The following is a 22,901-nucleotide window of genomic DNA, read 5'->3' as shown; positions in this document are numbered from 1 at the left end:
GGATTTTGAGGGGATTTTGGTGGGGATTTGGGGGGGATTTTGAGGTCAGATTTGGGGGGAAATTTGGGGGATTTTAGGATATTTTTGGGGAGATTTTGGGGGATTTGGGGGATTTGGGGAGGATTTTGGGGGATTTGGGGAGGATTTGGGGGATTTGGGGAGGATTTTGGGGGATTTTGGGGGATTTTGGGGTCAGATTTGAGGGGATTTTGGGAGGATTTGGGGGATTTTGGAGGGGATTTTGAGGATTTTGGGGGATTTGGGAGGGATTTGGGGTCAGATTTGGGGGATTTGGGGAGGATTTTGAGGGATTTTGGGGGATTTGGGAGGGATTTGGGAGGATTTTGAGGGGATTTTGGGGGATTTTGAGGGGATTTTGGGGATTTTGAGGGGATTTGGGAGGATTTTGGGGAGATTTTGAGGGGATTTTGGGGGATTTGGGGTCAGATTTTGGGAGGATTTTAAGGGATTTGGGGAGGATTTTGGGGGGATTTGAGAGGATTTTTGGGGGGATTTGGGGGGGATTTGGGGACGCTTTGAGGGCTCAGCCCCCAATTCAGGGGGTTCGGGGCTGTTTTTGGGGCCATTTCTGGCATTTTTGGGGTTGTTTTGGGGGGGTTTTTTGGGGGTCTCAGGGCCCCCCCAGGACCCCCCCCAGGAGCAGCCCCGTGTCCGGCCAGGGCTCCTTCAGCAGGGGCAGGATCTGTAGAGGGGGTAATTAACACTAATTAGTGCTAATTAACACTCATTAAGCCATTCACCACCCATTAACCAGTCACTAATTAACCCTAATTACCCCCATTAACCAGGTAAACCACTCCTAATTAACCACCCCCTAATTAAACCCTAATTAACACTGAATAAATAGCCATTAATTAACCCCAATTAACCAAATAACCAGCCCCTAATTAATTATGCTAACCAGGCCCTAATTAACCCCTTATTAGCGCATCAAGCACTGATAACCCCCAACAGAGTCATTAACCAGGCCCTAATTAACCCCTAATTAACACACCAATTAACCCCTAATTAACACACCAAGTATTGATACTTAACCCCAACCCAGTAATTAATGAGGGCCTAATTAACCCTGAATAAACAACCATTAATTAACCCCAATTAACCCAATAACCAACCCCTAATTAATTATGTTAACCAGGCCCTAATTAACCTTTAATTAATGCATCAAGCACTGCTAATTATCCCTCATCAAACCTAATTGACCCCATTAACCAGGTAACCCATCCTTAATTACCCACCCCCTAATTAACCTGTTAACCACCCTCTAATTAACACTGAGTGATCACCCACTAATTAACCCCAATTAACCAAGCATATAGCCCCTAACTAACCCCTAATTAACGCATCAAGCCCTGCTAATTATCTCCCACATAGTCATTAATTAACTGCTAATTAACCCCTAATTAAGGCATTAAGCAACCATTAAAACCCCGCCCCTTCCCCATTAATGAGTTTGGGGGTGGGCGTGGCCTGATTGGGTGTGGTCGGGGTGGGCGTGGCCACACAGGTGTGGGAATGTTCTAGGGGGCGTGGCCTGACTGGGTGTGGTCAGGGGGCGTGGCCCACCACCCAGAAGTGGGCGTGGCCCCACAGGTGTGGGGGCGGTTCTAGGGGCGTGGCCTGACTGGGTGTGGTCAGGATGTGGTCAGGTGGGTGTGGCCCACCATCCAGAAGTGGGCGTGGCCCTAGAGGTGTGTGGGGGGGGGATGTTCTAGGGGGCGTGGCCTAACTGGGTGTGGTCAGGGGGGCGTGTCCCACCACCCGGAAGTGGGCGTGGCCCTAGATGTATTGGGGGCATGGCCTAACTGGGTGTGGTCAGGGGGCGTGGCCACACAGGTGGGGGGGCAGTTCTAAGGGGTCCTAGGGGGCGTGGCCTAGCTGGGCGTGGCCAGGGCGTGGCCCACCAATTAGAAGTGGGTGTGGCCACACAGGTGGCCAGGTTGTTCTAGGGGGTCCTATGGGGCGTGGCCTGGCTGGGTGTGGCCAGGTGGGCGTGGCCCACCACTCAGAAGTGGGCGTGGCCACACAGATGGGGGGCAGTTCTAAGGGGTCTTAGGGGGCCTGGCCTAACTGGGTGTGGTCAGGGCGTGGCCACATGGGGGCAGTTCTAGGGGGTCGGGGGTGTGGCCTAACTGGGTGTGGTCAGGGTGTGGTCAGGGGGCGTGGTCAAACAACCAGAAATGGGCGTGGCCCTACACATGTGGGGGACGGTTCTTGGGGGCGTGGCCTAACTGGGTGTGGTCAGGGGGTGTGGCCACATGGGAGCAGTTCTAAGGGGTCCTAGGGGGTGTGGCCTAACTGGGTGTGGTCAGGGGGGCGTGGCCACACTGGGAGAAGTTCTAAGGGGTCCTGGGGGTGTGGCCTAACTGGGTGTGGTCAGGGTGTGGTCAGGTGGGCGTGGCCCACCAATTAGAAGTGGGCGTGGCCACACAGGTGGCGGGATGTTCTAGGGGGTCCTGGGGGGCGTGGCCTGACTGGGTGTGGTCAGGGGGCGTGGCCACACAGGTGGGGGGGGTTCTAGGGGGTCCTAAGGGGTGTGGCCTAACTGGGTGTGGTCAGGTGGGCGTGGCCCACCAATTAGAAGTGGGCGTGGCCACACAGGTGGGGGGGCAGTTCTAGAGGGTCCTAAGGGGCGTGGCCTGACTGGGTGTGGTCAGGTGGGCGTGGCCCACCAACTAGAAGTGGGCGTGGCCACACAGGTGGTGGGATGTTCTAGGGGGTCCTAAGGGGTGTGGCCTGGCTGGGTGTGGTCAGGGGGGTGTGGCCACACAGGTGGGGCAGTTCTAGGGGGTCCTGGGGGCATGGCCTAACTGGGTGTGGTCAGGGTGTGGTCAGGTGGGTGTGGGCGTGGTCAGGGCGTGTCCCACCTGCCGGAAGTGGGGGTGCTGGCTGTCCCTGAGCAGCAGCAGGAGGGGGCGTGGCTCTATTTTTGGGGGGTTCTGGGGGCGTGGCCTGTCAGGGTGTGGTCAGGTGGGTGTGGGCGTGGTCAGGGCGTGGCCAGGGCGTGTCCCACCTGCCGGAAGTGGGGGTGGTGGCTGTCCCTGAGCAGCAGCAGGAGGGGGCGTGGCTGTACTTGGGGGTTCGGGGGCGTGGTCTGACTGGGCGTGGTCAGGTAGATGTGGGCGTGGTCAGGGTGTGGTCAGGGCGTGTCCCACCTGCCGGAAGTGGGGGTGGTGGCTGTCCCTGAGCAGCAGCAGGAGGAGGGGAGGGGGCGTGGCTCTATTTTGGGAGGGTTCTGGGGGCGTGGCCTAACTGGGTGTGGTCAGGGCGTGGTCAGGGCGTGGTCAGGGCGTGTCCCACCTGCCGGAAGTGGGGGTGCTGGCTGTCCCTGAGCAGCAGCAGGAGGGGGATGGGGTGGCTGTATTTTGGGGGGTGTGGCCTGGCTGGGTGTGGTCAGGGCGTGGTCAGGGCGTGGCCAGGTGGGTGTGGGCGTGGTCAGGGCGTGTCCCACCTGCCGGAAGTGGGGGTGGTTGCTGTCCCTGAGCAGCAGCAGGAGGAGGGGGCGTGGCTCTATTTTGGGGGTTCTGGGGGCGTGGCCTGTCAGGGTGTGGTCAGGTGGGTGTGGGCGTGGTCAGGGCGTGGCCAGGGCGTGTCCCACCTGCCGGAAGTGGGGGTGGTGGCTGTCCCTGAGCAGCAGCAGGAGGGGGGCGTGGCTCTATTTGGGGGTCTGGGGGCGTGGCCTGTCAGGCGTGGTCAGATGGATGTGGGCGTGGTCAGGGCGTGGTCAGGGCGTGTCCCACCTGCCGGAGAGTGGGGGTGCTGGCTGTCCCTGAGCAGCAGCAGGAGGAGGGGCGTGGCTCTATTTTGGGGGGTTCTGGGGGCGTGGCCTGACTGGGTGTGGTCAGGTGGGTGTGGGCGTGGTCAGGGCGTGGTCAGGGCGTGTCCCACCTGCCAGAAGTGGGGGTGCTGGCTGTCCCTGAGCAGCAGCAGCAGGAGGGGCGTGGCTCTATTTTGGGGGTTCTGGGGCGTGGCCTGACTGGGCGTGGTCAGGGCGTGGTCAGGTGGATGTGGGTGTGGTCAGGGCGTGTCCCACCTGCCGGAAGTGGGGGTGGTGGCTGTCCCTGAGCAGCAGCAGGAGGGGGGCGTGGCTCTATTTTGGGGGGTTCTGGGGGGCGTGGCCTGACTGGGCGTGGTCAGGGCGTGGTCAGGTGGGTGTGGGCGTGGTCAGGGCGTGTCCCACCTGCCGGAAGTGGGGGTGCTGGCTGTCCCTGAGCAGCAGCAGGAGGGGGGCGTGGCTCTATTTTGGGGGGGTTCTGGGGGGCGTGGCCTGTCAGGGTGTGGTCAGGTGGATGTGGGCGTGGCCAGGGCGTGGCCAGGGCGTGTCCCACCTGCCGGAAGTAGGGGTGGTGGCTGTCCCTGAGCAGCAGCAGGAGGGGGCGTGGCTCTATTTTGGGGGTTCTGGGGGGCGTGGCCTGTCAGGGTGTGGTCAGGTGGGTGTGGGCGTGGTCAGGGCGTGTCCCACCTGCCGGAAATGGGGGTGGTGGCTGTCCCTGAGCAGCAGCAGGAGGGGATGGGGTGGCTGTATTTTGGGGGTGTGGCCTGGCTGGGTGTGGTCAGGGCGTGGTCAGGGCGTGGTCAGGTGGATGTGGGCGTGGCCAGGGCGTGTCCCACCTGCCGGAAGTGGGGGTGGTGGCTGTCCCTGAGCAGCAGCAGGAGGAGGGAGGGGGCGTGGCTGTATTTTTGGGGTGTGGCCTGTCAGGGTGTGGTCAGGGCGTGTCCAGGTGGATGTGGGCGTGGTCAGGGCGTGTCCCACCTGCCGGAAATGGGGGTGGTGGCTGTCCCTGAGCAGCAGCAGGAGGGGGGCGTGGCTCTATTTTGGGGGGGTTCTGGGGGGCGTGGCCTGTCAGGGCGTGGTCAGGGCGTGGTCCAGGTGGGTGTGGGCGTGGTCAGGGCGTGTCCCACCTGCCGGAAGTGGGGGTGCTGGCTGTCCCTGAGCAGCAGCAGGAGGGCGCTCTCGCAGCTCGTCAGGAAGGCCCCGCTCTGGCGCATCCGGGACAGGGCTATGGCTCGTTCTTCCTGGCTGGGGACCCCAAAAATCACCCCAAAATACCCCAAAAATATCCCAAAATTACCCCAAAATACAGCTGAGATCCCCCCCAAAATACCCCAAAAATATCCCAAAATTACCCCAAAATACACCTGAGATCCCCCCAAAATACCCCAAAAACACCCAAAAAATACCCCAAAAATACCCCAAAATACCCCTAAATACACCTGAGATCCCCCCCAAAATACACCTGAGATCCCCCCCCAGAAAACACCCCAAAATACCCCCAAAATACCCCAAAATACATCTGAGATCCTCCCCAAAAATACCCCAAATTACCCCAAAATACACCTGAGATCCCCCCCCAGCTACAGCTCATTCCTCCTGGCTGGGGACCCCAAAAATCACCCCAAAATACCCCAAAAATATCCCAAAATTACCCCAAAATACACCTGAGATCCCCCCCAAAATGCATCTGAGATCCCCCCCCCAAAAAACACCCCAAAATACCCCAAAATACATCTGAGACACCCCCCCAGCCACGGCTCGTTCTTCCTGGCTGGGGACCCCCAAAATCACCCAAAAATACCCCAAAATACCCCAAAAATACACCTGAGACCCCCCCCAACATCCCCTCCCAGCCATGACCTGCTCCTCCTGGCTGGGGACCCCAAAATACCCCAAAAATACCCTAAAAATACACCTGAGATCCCCCAAAATACCCCAAAATACCCCAAAATACACCTGAGATCCCCCAGCCACGGTTTGTTCCTCCTGGCTGGGACCCCCAAAATCACCCCAAAATCACCCCAAAAACACCTCAAAATACCCCAAAAATACCCCAAAATACACCTGAGATCCCCCCCAAAATACACCTGAGATCCCCCCCAAAATACCCCAAAAATACCCTAAATTATACCTGAGATACCCCAATACCCCCTCCCAGCCATGGCCCGTTCTTCCTGGCTGGGGACCCCCAAAAACACCCCCAAATTACCCCAAAACCACCCCAAAATACACCTGAGATCCCCCCAAAATACACCTGAGATCCCCCCCAAAATACATCTGAGATCCCCCCCCCAAAACACCCCCAAAATACCCCAAAATACACCTGAGATCCCCCCCAGCCATGGCTCGTTCTTCCTGGCTGGGAGACCCCCAAAAATCACCCCAAAATACTCCAAAAATACCCCAAAATACACCTGAGACCCCCCAAAATACATCTGAGATCCCCCCAAAACACCCCAAAATACCCCAAAATACACCTGAGATCCCCCCCAAAATACACCTGAAATACCCCCAAAATACACCTGAGATCCCCCCCCAGCCACGGCTCGTTCTTCCTGGCTGGGGACCCCCAAAAATCACCCCAAAATACCCCAAAAATACCCCAAAATTACCCCAAAATACACCTGAGATCCCCCCCAAAATACCCCAAAAACACCCCAAAAAATACCACAAAATTACCCCAAAATACACCTGAGATCCCCCCCCAGCCACGGCTCGTTTTTCCTGGCTGGGAGACCCCAAAAATACCCCAAAATACCCCAAAATAGAGCTAGGACCCCCCAAAAAACCCCCCCAAAAAACCCCAGGCACCCCAGGACCCCCAGGACCCCCCAAAACCTCCCCAAAATCCCCCCAAAAGCCCCCCAGGACCCGCCAAAGCCCCCTCCAAGACCCCCAAACCCCCAAAATCACCCCCTCCCCGGACCCCCAGACTCCCCAGGATCCCCAGGACCCCCAAAACCCCTCAGGACCCCCAGGACCCCCAAAAAGCCCCCAGGACCCCCAAAGCCTCCCAAGATCCCCAAAACCCCCCAGGACCCCCAAAAAGCCCCCAGGACCCCCAAAGCCCCTCCAAGACCCCCAAACCCCGCAAAATGACCCCTCCGGACACCCCAGACCCCCAGGACCCCCAGGATCCCAAAACCCCCAGGACCCCCAAAGCCCCCAGGACCCCCAAAGCCCCCCAGGATCCCCAAAAGCCCCCAGGACCCCCAAAGCCCCCAAGACCCCCAAACCCCCCAAAATCACCCCCTCCCAGGACCCCTCAGATCCCCCAGGACCCCCAGGACCCCAAAATCCCCCAGGACCCCCAAAACCCCCAAAAGCCCCAGGACCCCCAAACCTGCGGGAGGAGCAGGCATTGACCACGAGCGTGCACGTCCAGACCCCCAAAAACCCCCCAAAACCCCCAAAACTCACCCAAAATCCCCAAAATCACCCCTCCCGGACCCCCCAGACCCCAGGACCCCAAAACCCTCAGGACCCCAGGACCCCCAAAAGCCCCCAAACCTGCGGGAGGCAGGCATTGACCACGACGTGCACGATCCAGACCCCCAAAAACCCCCAAAATCCCCAAAACCCCCAAAATCACCCTCCTCGGACCCCCAGACCCCCAGGACCCCCAAACCCCCAAAGCCCCCAGGACCCCCAGAACCCCCAAACCTTCGGGAGGAGCAGGCATTGACCACGACGTGCCGTCCAGCCCCCAAAAACCCCCAAAACCCCCAAAAACCCCCAAAATCCCCAAAATCACCCCCTCCCCGGACCCCCAGACCCCCCAGGATCCCCAAGCCCCCAAAACCCCTCAGGACCCCCAAAAAGCCCCCAGGACTCCCCCAAAGCCCCCCAGGACCCCCAAAGCCTCCCCAAATCCCCCAAAACCTCCCCAGGACCCCCCAGTCCCCCAAATCCCCAAAATCACCCCCTCCCCGGACCCCCCAGACCTCCCAGGATCCCCCAAACCCCCAGGATCCCCAGGACCCCCAAAGCCCCCCAGGATCCCCAAAAAGCCCCCAGGACCCCCAAAGCCCCCAGGATCCCCAAAAAGCCCCCAGGACCCCCAAAGCCCCCTCCAAGACCCCCAAACTCCCCAAAATCACCCCCTCCCCGGACCCCCAGACCCCCAGGATCCCCAGGACCCCCAAAACCCCTCAGGACCCCCAGGACCCCTGCAAAGCCCCCCCATGAACCCCCACAAATAGTGGGACCCCTGTGACCTCCCAAACTCCCCTAAAAAGCCCCCAGGACCCCCAAAGCCCTCCAAGACCCCAAAGCCCCCCAAAATCACCCCCTCCCCGACCCCAGACCTCCCAGGACTCCTCCCAGACACTCAGGACCCCCAAAGCCCCCAGGACTCCTCAGCATCCCCAAACCTGGAGAGGGCAGGCATTGACCATGACGTGTGCGTCCAGACCCCCTAAACCCCCAAATCACCCAAAATCACCCAAATCCCCCAAATCCCCTCCTCGGGATCCCCAGACCCCCAGGACCCCAGGACCCCAAAACCCCCCAGCCCCCCCAGGACCCACCAGGATCCCCCAAAGCCCCCAGGACCTCCCAAAGCCTCCCCAAATCCCCCAAGAACTTCCCCAGGACCCCCAAAAGCCCCTCCAAGACCCCCAAATCACCCCTCCCTGGACACCCCAGACCCCCAGGACCCCAGGACCCCCAGGACCCCCAGGATCCCCCAAAACCCCTCAGGACCCCCTAAAACGCCCCCAAACCTGCGGGAGGAGCAGGCATTGACCACGACGTGCACGTCCAGACCCCCAAAACCCCAAAAACCCCAAAATCCCCCAAAATCACCCCTCCCCGGACCCCCAGACCCCCAGGACCCCAAAGACCCCCAGGACCCCAAAACCCCTAGGACCCCCCAAAAGCCCCCAAACCTTCGGGAGGAGCAGGCATTGACCACAACGTGCACGTCCAGATCCTCCAAAAACCCCCAAAACCCCCAAAACCCCCAAAACCCCCAAAATCACCCTCCCCGGACCCCCTAGACCCCCAGGACCCCCAGGACCCCTAAAACCCCAGGACCCCCCAAAGCCCCCCAAACCTGCGGGAGGAGCAGGCATTGACCACCACGTGCCGTCCAGCCCCCGCTCCAGCAGGTCCAGAGTCGTTTGCTGGGGGGAGAGAAATTCAGGTGCAGGACCCAAACCCCCAGAATCCCCCAAATTCCAACAGGATCCCCAAATTCAACAGGGACCCCAAAACCCCCCAGGGAGCACCCAAATCCCTCAAATCACCCCAAATCCCTCCAGGACCCCCCAAATCCCAATCCAGGAGCCCCCAACTCCCCAAAATCCCCCTCAGACCCCTCCCAGGACCCCCAAACCCCTCCAGACCCCCAAGACCCCCAAATCCCTTCCTGACACCCCCAGGACCCCCAAATTCCACCAGGATCCCCCAAACCCCTCCAGGACCCCAAAATTCTTCTAGGACCCCCAAAACCACCCCAAATCCCCTCTAGGAACCCCTAACCCCCCAAATCATCCTAAATCCCCCAAACCCTCCAGGACCCCAAATCCCCCAACCCCCCAAATCCTCTAGGATCCCCCAAAATCCCCCAAATCTCCCAACCCCCAAATCCCTCTAGGACCCCAAATCCTCCAGGACCCTAAATCCCATCCAGGACCCCCAAACCCCCAACTTTGGGGTCCCCCTCACCATGCAGGCAGGCTTGGGACCCCAGCCCCCAAACCCCCAAACCCCCAGGACCCCCAAACCCTCCAAATTTGGGGTCCCCCTCACCAGCAGGCAGGCCTCCCCAAACCCCCTCAAACCCCCCAAATTCCTCCTAACCCCCAACCCCCCAAATCCCCTCAAATCCCCCAAATCCTCAGGACCCCCTCCAACCCCCAAATCCCTCTAGGACCCCAAGCCTCCCCAAACCTCCCCAAATCCCCTCTGGGACCTCCCAAATCACCCCCAGCCTCCCCAAATCCCTCTAGGACCCCAAATCCCTCTAGGACCCCCAAATCCTCTCTAGGACCCCCAAATCCCCTCTAGGACTCCCCAATCACCCCAAATCCCCCAAATCCCCCAAATTTGGGGTCCCCCTCACCAGCAGGCAGGCCTGAGACCCCCAGCCCCCAAACCCCCAGGACCCCCAAATTTGGGGTCCCCCTCAGCAGCAGGCAGGCCTGGGACCCCAGCCCCCAAACCCCTCCAGGACCCTCAAACCCCCCAGATCCCCTCTAGGACCCCCAAACCCCCCAGATCCCCCAAACCCCCCAAATTTGGGGTCCCCCTCACCAGCAGGCAGGCCTGGGACCCCCAGCCCCCAAAACCCCTCCAGGACCCCCAAATCCCCCAAACCTCCCCAGGACCCCCAAATCCCTCTAAGACCCCCAAACCCCCAAACCCCCCAAATTTGGGGTCCCCCTCACCAGCAGGCAGGCCTGGGATCCCCAGCCCCCAAACCCCTCAGGACCCCTCAAACCCCCCAGATCCCCTCTAGGACCCCCAAACCCCTCAGATCCCCCAAACCCCCCAAATTTGGGCCCCCTCACCAGCAGGCAGGCCTGGGACCCCAGCCCCCAAACCCCTCCAGGACCCCCAAACCCCCAAACCTCCCCAGGACCCCCCAAATCCTCTAGGACCCCCAAACCCCCAAACCCCCAAATTTGGGTTCCCTCACCAGCAGGCCCAGGACCCCAGCCCCCAAACCCCTCCAAGACCCCCAAAGCCCCTCAAAACCCCCAAATCCCTCAAAATCCTCCCCAAATTCCCTCTAGGACCCCCAAACCCCTCCAGACCCCCAAATCCCCCTCAAAACCCCTCCAGGCCCCCAAATCACCCCAAATCCCTCTAGGACCCCCAAACTCCCCAAATCCCTCAAATCCCCCAAATCCTCCCCAAATCCCCCAAATTCTCCCAATATCCCTCCAAATCCCCCAAACTCCCTCAAAACCCCCAAATCCCCCAGCTCCCCCAAACCCCCCAAACCCCCAAATTGGGTCCCCCTCACCAGCAGGCAGGCTCCCCCAACCCCCTCCCAAACCCCCAAACCCCCAAATCCCTCAAACCCCCAAACCCCCAAATTTGGGGTCCCCCTCACCAGTAGGCAGGCCTGGGACCCCAGCCCCCAAACCCCCTAAGACCCCTCTAGGACCTCCAAACCCCCAAACCCCCAAATTTTGGTTCCCCCTCACCAGCAGGCAGGCTCCCCCAAACCCCCTCCCAAACCCCCAAATCCTCCCAAATCCCTCTAGGACCCCCTCAAACCCCCAAATTTGGGGTTCCCCCTCACCAGCAGGCAGGCCTGGGACCCTCAGCCCCCAAATCACCCCAAACCCCCAGGACCCCCAAATTTGGGTCCCCCTCACCAGCAGGCAGGCTCCCCAAACCCTCAAATGCCCCCCAAAACCCCCAAATCACCCCCAAATCCCCTCAGGACCCTCAAGCCCCCAAATCCTCAAATCCCCCAAATCCTCCCCAAAATCCCCCAAATCCCCCAAATTTCCCAAAATCCCCAAATCCTCCAAATTTCCCAATATCCCCCAAACCCCAGGACCTCCCAAACCCCCAGGACCCCCAAATTTGGGGTCCCCCTCACCAGCAGGCAGGCCTGGGACCCCAGCCCCAAACCCCCAAACGCCCCAAATCACCCCAAATCCCCTCCAGGACCCCCAAACCCCCCAAAATCCCCTCTAGGACCCCTAAACTCCCCAAACCCCCTCCAGGATCCCCAACCCCCAAATCACCCCCAAATCTCTCTAGGACCCTCAGGACCCCCAAACCCCCCAAATTTGGGGTCCCCCTCACCAGCAGGCAGGCCTGGGACCCCAGCCCCAAACCCTTCCAGGACCCCCAAACCCCCCAAATCCCTCTAGATCCCCAAACCCCCAAATCCCCTCTAGGACCCCCTAAACTCCCCCAAACCCCTCCAGGACCCCCAAATCCCCCCAAACCCCTCTAGGACCCCCAAATCACCCCAAACCCCCCCAACTCCCCCTAGAATCTCCCAAAATCCCTCTACAGACCCCCAAACCCCCAGTGACCCCCCCAATTTGGGGTCCCCTCACCAACAGGCAGGCCTGGGATCTCAGCCTCCCAAACTCCTTCCAGACCCCCAGCCCCCCAAACCCCCCAATTGGGATCCCCCTCACCAGCAGGCAGGCCTGGGATCTCAGCCCCCCAAACCTCCTCCAGACTCCCAAACCCCCCCAAATCCCCCCAAATTTGGGGTCCCCCTCACCAGCAGGCAGGCCTGGGCCTCGATGCCGCAGAGGAGCACGGAGCGGATTTTGGGGTCCCCCTCCCCAGCAGGGCCCTCACGGCCCCCACCCCCACCATGCTGAAACAGCTCTTGGGGTGCCGGGGCAGGTCCTGAGCCCCCAACTCGGGCACCGTGGGCCCCAAAAGCTCCGGGCGCTGCTCGGTCACCAGGGCCGGGACCCCAAAATCCGGCACCCCTGGGGGATCAGAAGGATTTTTGGGAGGTTTGAGGGTTTAAGGGGGGATTTGGGGAGTTTAAGGAGATTTGGGGGGGTTTAGAGGATTTGAGGGGATTTGGGGGTTTAGAGGGATTTGGGTGGGTTTGAGAGGGATTTGAGGGGATTTGAGGGGTTTTGGGTAGGTTTAGGGATTTGAGGAGATTTGAGGAGGATTTGGGGCTTTGAGAGGGATCAGGGAGGGGTTTAGGGAGATTTAGAGGGTTTAAGTGAGTTTGGGGGATTTAAGAGATTTGAGGGACTTGGGGAGAGGGATTTGGGAGATCTGGAAGACTTGGGATGGATTGGGGAGGATTTGGGGAGGTTTGAGAGGTTTGAAGGGATTTGAGGGATTTAGAGACTTAGGGGTTTGAGGGGGTTTTGAGGGGACATTAGAGGTGGAACTATAGCTGGGACTTAGGGAGGACTTGAGGGGATTTGGGAGGGATTTGGGGTGATTTGGGGGGGATTTGAGGGAGTCAGGAAAGGATTTTGAGGGGTTTTGGGAAATTTGGGGGATTTAAGGGGATTTGAGGGGGTTTTGAGGGCTTGAGCCTCAACTCGGGCACCGTGGGCCCAAAACCTCCGGCGCTGCTCGGTCATCAGAGCCGGGACTCCCAAAATCCGGCACCTGGGGAGCAGGAAAAGGTTTGGGGGATTTAGGGGGCTTAGGTGGGATTTGGGGGTTTTAGAGGATTTGAGAGGGTTTAAGAGGGATTTGGGGGTTTGAGGAAATTTGGGGGATTTGAGGGAGGTTTAGGGGGATTTTGAGGGATTTGGGAAATTTGGGGGATTTGGGGAGAATTTGAGGGGATTTGAGGGATTTTGGGGAGTCAGGAAGGGATTTTGGGGGATTTAGGGGTCAGGAAGGATTTGGGGGTTTAGAGGGATTTGGGGGTTTGGGGGATTTGAGGGGTTTTGAGGAGTTTGAGCCCCCAACTCGGGCACCGTGGGCCCCAAAACCTCCGGGCGCTGCTCGGTCACCAGAGCTGGGACCCCAAAATCCGGGCACCCTGGGGGGCACAGAAGGATTTTGGGGGGTTTGAGGAGTTTAAGGAAGGGATTTGGGGGGTTTAAGAGAGCTTGAGGGTTTAGGAAATTTAGGGGATGAGGATTTTGGGGCAGGACTTTGAGGGAGTCAGGAAAGGATTTTGGGGGTTTGAGAATTTGGGAGGGTTTAGGAGGATTTGGAGGTTGGAGAAGATCTAGGGGATTTGAGGGATTTGAGGGAGATTTGGAGGGATTTGAGGGTTTGAGGAGTTTGAGGGGATTTGGGGGTTCATGGGATTTGGGGGTTTAGGAGGATTTGAGGGGTTTTAGGGGATTTGGGGGACTTAGAGGGATTTAGGGGGGGATTTGAGAGGTTTAGGGGATTTGAGAGGGTTTAGAGGTTTGAGGGGTTTGAGGGAGATCCTGAGCCCCCAACTCGGGCACCGTGGGCCCCAAAACCTCCGGGCGCTGCTCGGTCACCAGAGCCGGGACCCCCAAAATCCGGCACCCCTGGGGGATTAGGGGGTCAGGAAGAGTCTGGATTTGGAAATTTAGGGGATTCAGGGAGGTTTGAGTGGAAATTTGGGGATTTGAGGATTTGAGGGTGATTTTGGGAAATTTGGGGGGTTTAGAAGGGTTTGAGGGCTTTAGGAAATTTGGGGGCTTAAGGGATTTGGGGCACTTAGGGGGCTTAAGAGGATTTGGGGATCTGCAAGATTCTGGGAGATTTGAGGGGTTAGGAGGATTGAGAGGTTCTGAAACTGGGGAGGATCTGGGGAGATTTGAGGGGATTTGAGGGGTTTAGGGGGACTTGAGTGGGTTTGAGGGGATTTAGGGGGGATTTAGGGGGATTTGAGGGGACTTAGGGGGTTTGGGGAAGGTCAGGAAGGGATTTTAGGGGATTTAGGAGTCAGGAACGGATTTGAGGGGAGACTGTGAGAGTGTAAGAGGATTTGGGGGAACCCTGGGGGTTTGGAGGGGTTTCAAGAGGATTTGGGGGATTTTGAAATGTATGGGGGATTTGGGAGGACTTAGAGGGATTTAGGTAGTTCTGGAGGTATTTTTGGTGTTTTGGGGTGTTTTGAGGCACTTTGAGCATTTTGGGGCAGATTTTAGGGGTGTCTGGGGTGGTTTTACGTGTTTTTGGCATGTGGGGGTATTTTGGCGTGTTTTTGGGGTATTTTGGGGTGGTTTTGAGGTATTTCAGGACGTTTTCAGTGTTTCTGGTGTATTTTTGGGGCATTTAGGGTGCTTTTGAGGGTGTTTCGAGAGCCGTACCTGCAGCATCCGGGCGGCCACGGCCACGACCTCGGGAGAGGCGGCGACGGAGCCGCGGAACGCTCCTGGAGATCACAGAGGAAGAGCAGGGAGGAACAGGGGTCCAACCGACCCAGGGGACGTCCTGGGGCATCATCCACCTGGGGGACACCTGGGGACAGGTGGGGACAGTTGGGGACAGTTGGGGACAGGTGGGGACAGGTGGGGACAGGTGGGGGAGCTCAGGAAACGACTCCTGGAGATCACAGAGGAAGAGCAGAGGAGGAACGGGGTCCAACCTGCCCAAACGGGGCATCATCCACCTGGGGGGACACCTGGGGACAGTTGGGACAGCTGGGGACACCTGGGGACAGGTGGGGACAGGTGGGGACAGTTGGGGACAGTTGGGGACAGGTGGGGAGCTCAGAAACGCTCCTGGAGATCACAGAGGAAGAGCAGAGAGGAACGGGGTCCAATCGGACCCAGGGACGTCCTGGGAGCATCATCCACCTGGGGGGACACCTGGGGACAGGTGGGGACAGTTTGGGGACAGGTGGGGACAGTTTGGGGACAGGTGAGTGGGACAGTTTGGGGGCACAGGAAACGCTCCTGGAGATCACAGAGGAACAGGAGAGAGGAACGGGGGTCCAACCTGCCCAGGGGACGTCCTGGAGCCATCATCCACCTGGGGGGACACCTGGGGACAGTTGGGACAGTTGGGGACAGTTTGGGGACGGTTGGGACAGGTGGGGACAGTTGGGGGCTCAGGAAACGCTCCTGGAGATCACAGAGGAACAGGAGGGAGGAACGGGGGTCCAACCGACCCAAACGGGGCATCATCCACCTGGGGGGACACCTGGGGACAGGTGGGGACAGGTGGGGACAGGTGGGGACAGGTGGGGACAGTTGAGGGACAGGTTGGGACAGTTGGGGACAGTTGAGGACAGTTGGGGACAGGTGGGACAGTTGGGGACAGGTGGGGACGAGGTGGGGACAGTTGGGAACAGTTGGGGACCCCCAAAGCCCCCAAATCCCCAAAACCCCCAAAAATCCCCCAAATCGCCCCCCGCGACCCCCCACGCGAGTGTCACTCGCGTCACGTGACCCGCCGCGCCACGCCCCCTCATTCGCTCTCAGCCAATCAGAAGCCGCCTTTCCGCCACGCCCACCCTCATCGCGGCCAATCAGAGCCCGCCGAAGCCGCCGGCCAATGGGAAGTGTGGGACGGCGATGGCCACGCCCCTTTTTGCGCTTTCAGCCAATCGGGTGGGGAGGGGGCGGGGCCTCCTCGAGGAGGGGGCCGGAGTAAGGAACCAACGGGCCCCAAAACCACCCTAAAATAACCCAAAAATAGCCCCAAATAGATTTGGGGGATTTGAGGGAGTCAGGAAGGATTTTGAGGGGTTTTGGGAAATTTGGGGGTTTAAGGGGATTTGAGGGGTTTTGGGGGTTTGAGCCCCAACTCGAGCACCGTGGCCCCAAACCTCCGGGCGCTGCTCGGTCACCAGAGGCTGGACCCCCAAAATCCGGCACCTGGGGAGCAGGAAAAGGTTTGGGGGATTTAGGGGGCTTAGTGGGATTTGGGGGTTTAAGGGGATTTGAGGGGTTTAAGGGGATTTGGGGGTTTGGGGAAATTTGGGGGATTTGGGGAGGTTTAGGGGATTTTGGGGATTTTGGGAAATTTGGGGATTTGGGGAGATTTTGGGGGATTTGAGGGGATTTTGGGGAGTCAGGAAGGGATTTTGGGGGATTTAGGGGGTCAGGAAGGGATTTGGGGGTTTAGGGGGATTTGGGGGTTTTGGGGGATTTGAGGGGGTTTTGGGGGTTTGAGCCCCCAACTCGGGCACCGTGGCCCCAAACCTCCGGGCGCTGCTCGGTCACCAGAGCTGGGACCCCAAAATCCGGGCACCCTGGGGCACAGAAGGATTTTTGGGGGTTTGAGGGTTTAAGGGGATTTGGGGGTTTAAGGGGATTTGGGGGTTTAGGAAATTTGGGGATTTGAGGGATTTCGGGGTTTAGGGGATTTGGGGAGTCAGGAAAGGATTTTGGGGGTTTGGAAATTTGGGAGGGTTTAGGGGGATTTGGGGGTTGGGAAATTTGGGGGATTTGAGGATTTGGGGAGATTTGGGGATTTGAGGGGTTTGGGGGATTTGAGGGGATTTGGGGGTTCAAGGGATTTGGGGGTTTATGGGATTGAGGGTTTAGGGATTTGGGGGCTTAGGGGATTTAGGGGGATTTGGGGTTTAGGGGGATTTGGGGTTTAGGGGTTTGAGGGGGTTTGGGGCAGGTCCTGAGCCCCCAACTCGGGCACTGTGGGCCCTAAACCTCCGGGCGCTGCTCGGTCACCAGAGCTGGGACCCCAAGATCCGGCACCCCTGGGGGATTGGGGGTCAGGAAGGGGTTTAGGGATTTTGGGAAATTTGGGGGATTTGGGGAGGTTTAGTGGAAATTTGGGGGATTTGAGGGATTTGAGGGTGATTTTGGGAAATTTGGGGGGTTTAGGGGATTTGGGGGTTTAGGGAAATTTGGGGAGTTTAAGGGGATTTGGGGGACTTAGGGGGTTTGAGGGGATTTGGGGATTTGGGGAGATTTTGGGGGATTTGAGGGTTTAAGGGGATTTGAGGGGTTTGGGAAATTTGGGGAGGATCTGGAGAGATTTGAGGATTTGAGGGGATTTAGGGAGATTTGGGGGGTTTGGGGGATTTGGGGGATTTAGGGGATTTAGGGGGATTTAGGGGATTTGGGGAGGATCAGGAAGGATTTGGGGGATTTAGGGGTCAGGGAAGGGATTTGGGAAATTTGGGGGTGTAGGGGATTTGGGGAAATTTGGGGGTTTAGGGGTTTTAAGGGGGATTTGGGGGGGTTTTGGGAAATTTATGGGGGATTTGGGGGGGATTTAGAGGGGATTTAGGTGGTTTTGGAGGTATTTTTGGTGTTTTTGGGGTGTTTTGGGGCACTTTGAGGTATTTTGGGGCGGTTTTTAGGGGTGTTTGGGGTGGTTTTTACGTGTTTTTTTGGCATGTAGGGGTATTTTGGCGTGTTTTTGGGGTATTTTGGGGTGGTTTTGAGGTATTTCAGGACGTTTTTTCAGTGTTTCTGGTGTATTTTGGGGCATTTAGGGGTGTTTTTGGGACGTTTCGGGGGCCGTACCCGCAGCATCCGGGCGGCCACGGCCACGACCTCGGGGAAGGCGGCGACGGAGCCGCGGAAACGCTCCTGGAGATCACAGAGGAAGAGCAGGGAGGAACGGGGGTCCAGACGGCCCAGGGGACGTCCTGGAACCATCATCCACCTGGGGGGACACCTGGGGACAGGTGGGGACAGGTGGGGACAGGTGGGGACAGGTGGGGACAGGTGGGGACAGGTGGGGGCTCAGGAAACGCTCCTGGAGATCACAGAGGAAGAGCAGAGAGGAACGGGGGTCCAATCGACCCAAACGAGCCATCATCCACCTGAGGGGACACCTGGGGACACCTGGGGACAGGTGGGGACAGGTGGGGACAGTTGGGGACAGTTGGGGACAGGTGGGGGCTCAAGAAACGCTCCTGGAGATCACAGAGGAAGAGCAGAGAGGAACGGGGGTCCAATCGACCCAGGGGACGTCCTGGGGGCATCATCCACCTGGGGGGACACCTGGGGACAGGTGGGGACAGTTTGGGGACAGGTGGGGACAGTTTGGGGACAGGTGGGGACAGTTGGGGGCTCAGGAAACGCTCCTGGAGATCACAGAGGAACAGGAGAGAGGAACGGGGGTCCAACCTGCCCAGGGGACGTCCTGGAGCCATCATCCACCTGGGGGGACACCTGGGGACACCTGGGGACAGTTGGGACAGTTGGGGACAGGTGGGACAGTTGGGACAGTTGGGGACACCTGGGGACAGGTGGGGACAGTTGGGGACAGGTGGGGACAGGTGGGGACAGTTGGGACAGGTGGGGACAGGTGGGGACCCCCAAAACCCCAAAAACCCCCCAAAACCCCCCCAAAATGCCCCAAAATCGCCCCCGCGACCCCCACGCGAGTGTCACCTCCGCGTCACGTGACCCGCCGCGCCACGCCCCCTCATTCGCTCTCAGCCAATCAGAAGCCGCCTTTCCGCCACGCCCACCCTCATCGCGGCCAATCAGAGCCCGCCGAAGCCGCCGGCCAATGGGAAGTGTGGGAGGGCGGTGGCCACGCCTCCTTTTCGCGCTTTCAGCCAATCGGATGGGGAGGGGGGCGGGGCCTCCCCGGGGAGGGGGCGGGGCCGTTAAAGGAACCAACGGGACCCCAAAAAATGCCCAAAATAACCCAAAAATAACCCCAAAGTAGCCCCAAAATAGAACAAAGTAGCCCCAAACGGCCCAAAATGGCCCAAAATAGCCCCAAAATAGACCCCAAATGGCCCAAAGTAGCCAAAGTGCTCCCAGTACTGTCCAGTGACCCCCAGTGCTCCCAGTATTCCCAGTGACCCCCAGTGCTCCCAGTACCGCCCAGTGACCCCCAGTATTCCCAGTGACCCCCAGTGCTCCCAGTACCGCCCAGTGACCCCCAGTGCTCCCAGTACTGTCCAGTGACCCCCAGTGCTCCCAGTGACCCCCAGTGCTCTCCAGTGACCCCCAGTGCCATCCAGTGACCCCCAGTGCTCCCAGTACCATCCAGTGACCCCCAGTGCTCCCAGTACTGTCCAGTGACCCCCAGTGCTCCCAGTACTGTCCAGTGACCCCCAGTGCTCCCAGTGACCCCCAGTACCGCCCAGTGATCCCCAGCGCTCCCAGTACTGTTCAGTGATCTCCAGTGCCTTCCAGTGACCCCCAGTGCTCCCAGTGCTCCCAGTACTGCCCAGTAACCCCCAGTGCTCCCAGTGACCCCCAGTACTGTCCAGTGACCCCCAGCGCTCCCAGTACCGCCCAGTAACCCCCAGTGCTCCCAGTACCGTCCAGTGACCCCCAGCACTGTCCAGTGACCCCCAGTACTGTCCAGTGACCCCCAGTACTCCCAGTATTCCCAGTATTCCCAGTCAGTATTCCCAGTCCCTCCCCGATCCCGCCGCGCTCCCATTCCCTGCAGAGCCCGCGCTCCGATTGGCCGAGCGCCACGTCCATCTCCCCAATCCCCGCCCTCCCCGCGGCGGTTCCCGCAGCTGATTGGCCCTTCTCCCTTCCCGCCCTTTCTCCCCCTGCCCTGCTCCTCTCCCATTGGCCTCTGGCCCCGTCAATCCCTCCCCGCCCTCCCTCCCGGTTGGTCCCCGCCCTTGTCCATCAGGCTGGGCGGGCGCTGATTGGCCGGGGCGGGGCGGGGGGGCGGGAGTTGGAGGCGTGAGGGGGCTGAGGGGGAGAGGGGTCCGCCATGGCGGAGCCTGAGGCGGCGGCGGCCGGGACGGACCCGGGAACGACCGGGACGGGCCCGGGAGCGGCCGGGAATGGCCCCGAGGAGGAACCCTTGGGGCCCCTGGACCTGCTGGATCACTGCGGGCGCTGCCGGGAGCGCCTGAGCCCCCGGCGGGAGCCGCGGCTCCTGCCCTGCCTGCACTCGGTGTGCGGGCCGTGCCTCGGAGGGGACGGAGCGGGTGAGGGGGGCACTTTGTGTGTGTGGGGAGGGGGCTCTGGGGGTATAAAAGGGGCGCTGCTGGGGTGGGTGGGATCACCAGGAGCTCAGGGTGACCCCTCTGTGTGCCCGCAGTGTTCGAGTGCCCCGTGTGCCACCATCAGTGTCCCCTGGGCGACATCCTGGACAACTTTTTCCTGCAGGACAGCGGGGCCGGAGCCGCCTCAGGGCCTGAGCCCTTTCAGGTAGAGCCTCGTTAGTGGTTAATTAGCGCTAATTAAGGGGAAAGGAGTGTTGGTGGCCCAGCCCGTCCCTTGTCCGCAGAGCTGCACCAGCTGCGAGGACAACGCGGCGGCCACGAGGTTCTGCAGCGACTGCTGCGAGCCCCTGTGCGACACCTGCGTGCAGGCTCACCTGAGGGTCAGGTACACCCGCGGCCACTCCGTCAGGGACATCGGTGAGCTGCTGGCACCTTCCCCACCCTCCCCGTCCCGTCCTGCCTCTGCTCTGCGTGACGCCCGTCCCAGGGGATCGCTCCCGTTCCCGGTGCTGTCCTGGTGCCATTCCCATTCCTGGTGCCATTGCTGTTCCCACTGCTGTCCTGGTGCCATTCCCGTTCCCACTGCTGTCCTGGTACCATTCCCAGTGCCATTCCCGGTGCCGTTCCCAGTGCCACTCCCGTTCCCAGTGATATCCTGGTGCCATTCCCACTCCCGTTCCCGGTGCTATCCTGGTGCCATTCCCAGTGCCATTCCTGTTCCCATTGCTGTCCTGGTGCCATTCCCGGTGCCATTCCTGGTGCCATTCCCATTCCCACTGCTGTCCTGGTGCCATTCCTGTTCCCGGTGCTGTCCTGGTGCCATTCCCATTCCTGGTGCCACTCCTGTTCCCGGTGCCATTCCTGGTGCCATTCCCACTCCCACTGCTATCCTCGTGCCATTCCCATTTCCAGTGTTTTCCTGGTGCCATTGACAGTGCCATTCCCACTCCTGTTCCCACTGCTGTCCTGGTGCCATTCCCGTTCCCACTGCTGTCCTGGTGCCATTCCCAGTGCCATTCCCACTCCTGTTCCCACTGCTGTCCTGGTGCCATTCCCGGTGCCATTCCCACTCCCATTCCCACTGCTGTCCTGGTGCCATTCCTGTTCCCGGTGCTATCCCGGTGCCATTCCCATTCCTGGTGCCACTCCTGTTCCCGGTGCCATTCCTGGTGCCAGTCCCGTTCCCGATGCTGTCCTGGTGCCATTCCCATTCCCAGTGCTATCCTGGTGCCATTCCTGTTCCTGGTGCTATCCTGGTGCCATTCCCATTCTTGGTGCTATCCTGGTGCCATTCCTGTTCCTGGTGCTATCCCGGTGCCATTCCCATTCCTGGTGCTATCCTGGTGCCACTCCCATTCCCAATGCTATCCTTGTGCCATTCCCAGTGCTATCCTGGTGTCATTCCCACTCCCATTCCCACTGCTGTCCTGGTGCCATTCCTGTTCCCGGTGCTATCCCGGTGCCATTGCTACTCCCATTCCAGGTGCCATTCCTGGTGCCATTCCTGGTGCCATTCCCAGTGCCATTCCCATTCCCGGTGCTATCCTGGTGCCATTCCCAGTGCCATTTCCATTCCCAGTGCTATCCTGGTGCCACTCCCGTTCCCGGTGCTATCCTTGTGCCATTCCCACTCCCGTTCCCACTGCTATCCTGGTACCATTCACAGTGCCATTCCTGGTGCTATCCTCATGCCATTCCTGGTGCCATTCCCACTCCCGTTCCCACTGCTGTCCTGGTGCCACTCCTGTTCCTGGTGCTATCCTCATGCCGTTCATGGTGCCATTCCCATTCCCATTCCCGGTGCTATCCTGGTGCCATTCCCGTTCCCGGTGCTGTCCTGGTGCCATTCATGGTGCCATTCCCACTCCCATTCCTGGTGCCATTCCCGGTGCCATTCCCACTCCCGTTCCCACTGCTGTCCTGGTGCCATTCCTGTTCCCACTGCTGTCCTGGTGCCGTTCCCGGTGCTATCCTGGTGCCGTTCCTGGTGCCGTTCCTGGTGCCATTCCCACTCCTGTTCCCACTGCTGTCCTGGTGCCATTCACGATGCCATTCCCACTCCCATTCATGGTGCTGTCCTGGTGCCATTCCCGTTCCCACTGCTGTCCTGGTGTCGTTCCCACTGCTGTCCTGGTGCCATTCCTGTTCCCAGTGCTGTCCTGGTGCCATTCCCACTGCTATCCTGGTGCCACTCCTGTTCCCAGTGCTATCCTGGTGCCGTTCCCAGTACCATTCCCACTCCCGTTCCCACTGCTGTCCTGGTTCCATTCACGGTGGTCCATCCCCATCCATCCCAGTCCATCCCCATCCATCCCAGTCCTGTCCCAGTCCATCCCCATCCATCCCAGTCCATCCCAGTCGGTTCCCGCAGGCTCAGTTCTATCTTAGCTCCATCCCAGTCCTATCCCAGTCCATCCCAGTCCTATCCCAGTCCATCCCCACCCATCCCAGTCCATCCCAGTCCATCCCCATCCTATCCCAGTCCTACCTCAGTCCATCCCCATCCATCCCAGTCCTATCCCAGTCCATCCCCATCCCATCCCAGTCCTATCCCCATCCATCCCAGTCCATCCCCATCCATCCCAGTCCTATCTCAGCTCCATCCCAGTCCATCCCAGTCCATCCCAGTCCTATCCCAGTCCATCCCCATCCATCCCAGTCCTATCCCAGTCCATCCCAGTCCATCCCAGTCCTATCCCAGTCCATCTCTGTCCTATCCCAGTCCTATCTCAGTCCTGTCCCAGTCTATCCCAGTCCATCCCAGTCCTATCCCAGTCCATTCCCACAGGCTCAGTCCTATCTCAGCTCCATCCCAGCTCCATCCCAGTCCATCCCAGTCCATCCCAGTCCATCCCA

At 59.7% G+C, this 22,901-nt stretch overlaps 2 protein-coding genes across 2 annotated transcripts in view; one reads left to right on the top strand and one right to left on the bottom strand.

The window, feature by feature from the left end:
• Positions 1 to 554: 554 nt before the first annotated feature.
• Positions 555 to 18,639, bottom strand: LOC126653226 (isochorismatase domain-containing protein 2A-like). Its single transcript, XM_050340757.1, is given in 9 exon segments — positions 555 to 703; positions 4,924 to 5,041; positions 8,686 to 8,727; positions 8,894 to 8,922; positions 12,000 to 12,062; positions 12,065 to 12,166; positions 13,684 to 13,734; positions 17,632 to 17,785; positions 18,508 to 18,639. Coding segments are annotated over 9 exon segments (669 nt in total). The 5' UTR covers positions 18,546 to 18,639; the 3' UTR covers positions 555 to 631.
• Positions 18,640 to 19,787: 1,148 nt separating this feature from the next.
• Positions 19,788 to 22,901, top strand: part of TRIM28 (tripartite motif containing 28) — a 32,153-nt gene continuing 29,039 nt past the window's right edge. Inside the window, exons 1-3 of the mRNA XM_050340760.1 lie at positions 19,788 to 20,027; positions 20,141 to 20,250; positions 20,330 to 20,462. Of these exons, the coding sequence (XP_050196717.1) occupies positions 19,808 to 20,027; positions 20,141 to 20,250; positions 20,330 to 20,462 (463 nt within the window). The 5' untranslated portion in view covers positions 19,788 to 19,807. The remainder of the gene's footprint in view (positions 20,028 to 20,140; positions 20,251 to 20,329; positions 20,463 to 22,901) is intronic.

The sequence above is a fragment of the Myiozetetes cayanensis genome, unplaced genomic scaffold (genome assembly GCF_022539395.1).
Source record: "Myiozetetes cayanensis isolate MyiCay16 unplaced genomic scaffold, myiCay2020 scf99, whole genome shotgun sequence".
In the NCBI taxonomy this organism is placed as follows: Eukaryota; Metazoa; Chordata; class Aves; order Passeriformes; family Tyrannidae; genus Myiozetetes; species Myiozetetes cayanensis.
Note: the sequence above shows the minus strand (reverse complement) of the source record. Positions and strands in the feature narration are given on the sequence as shown.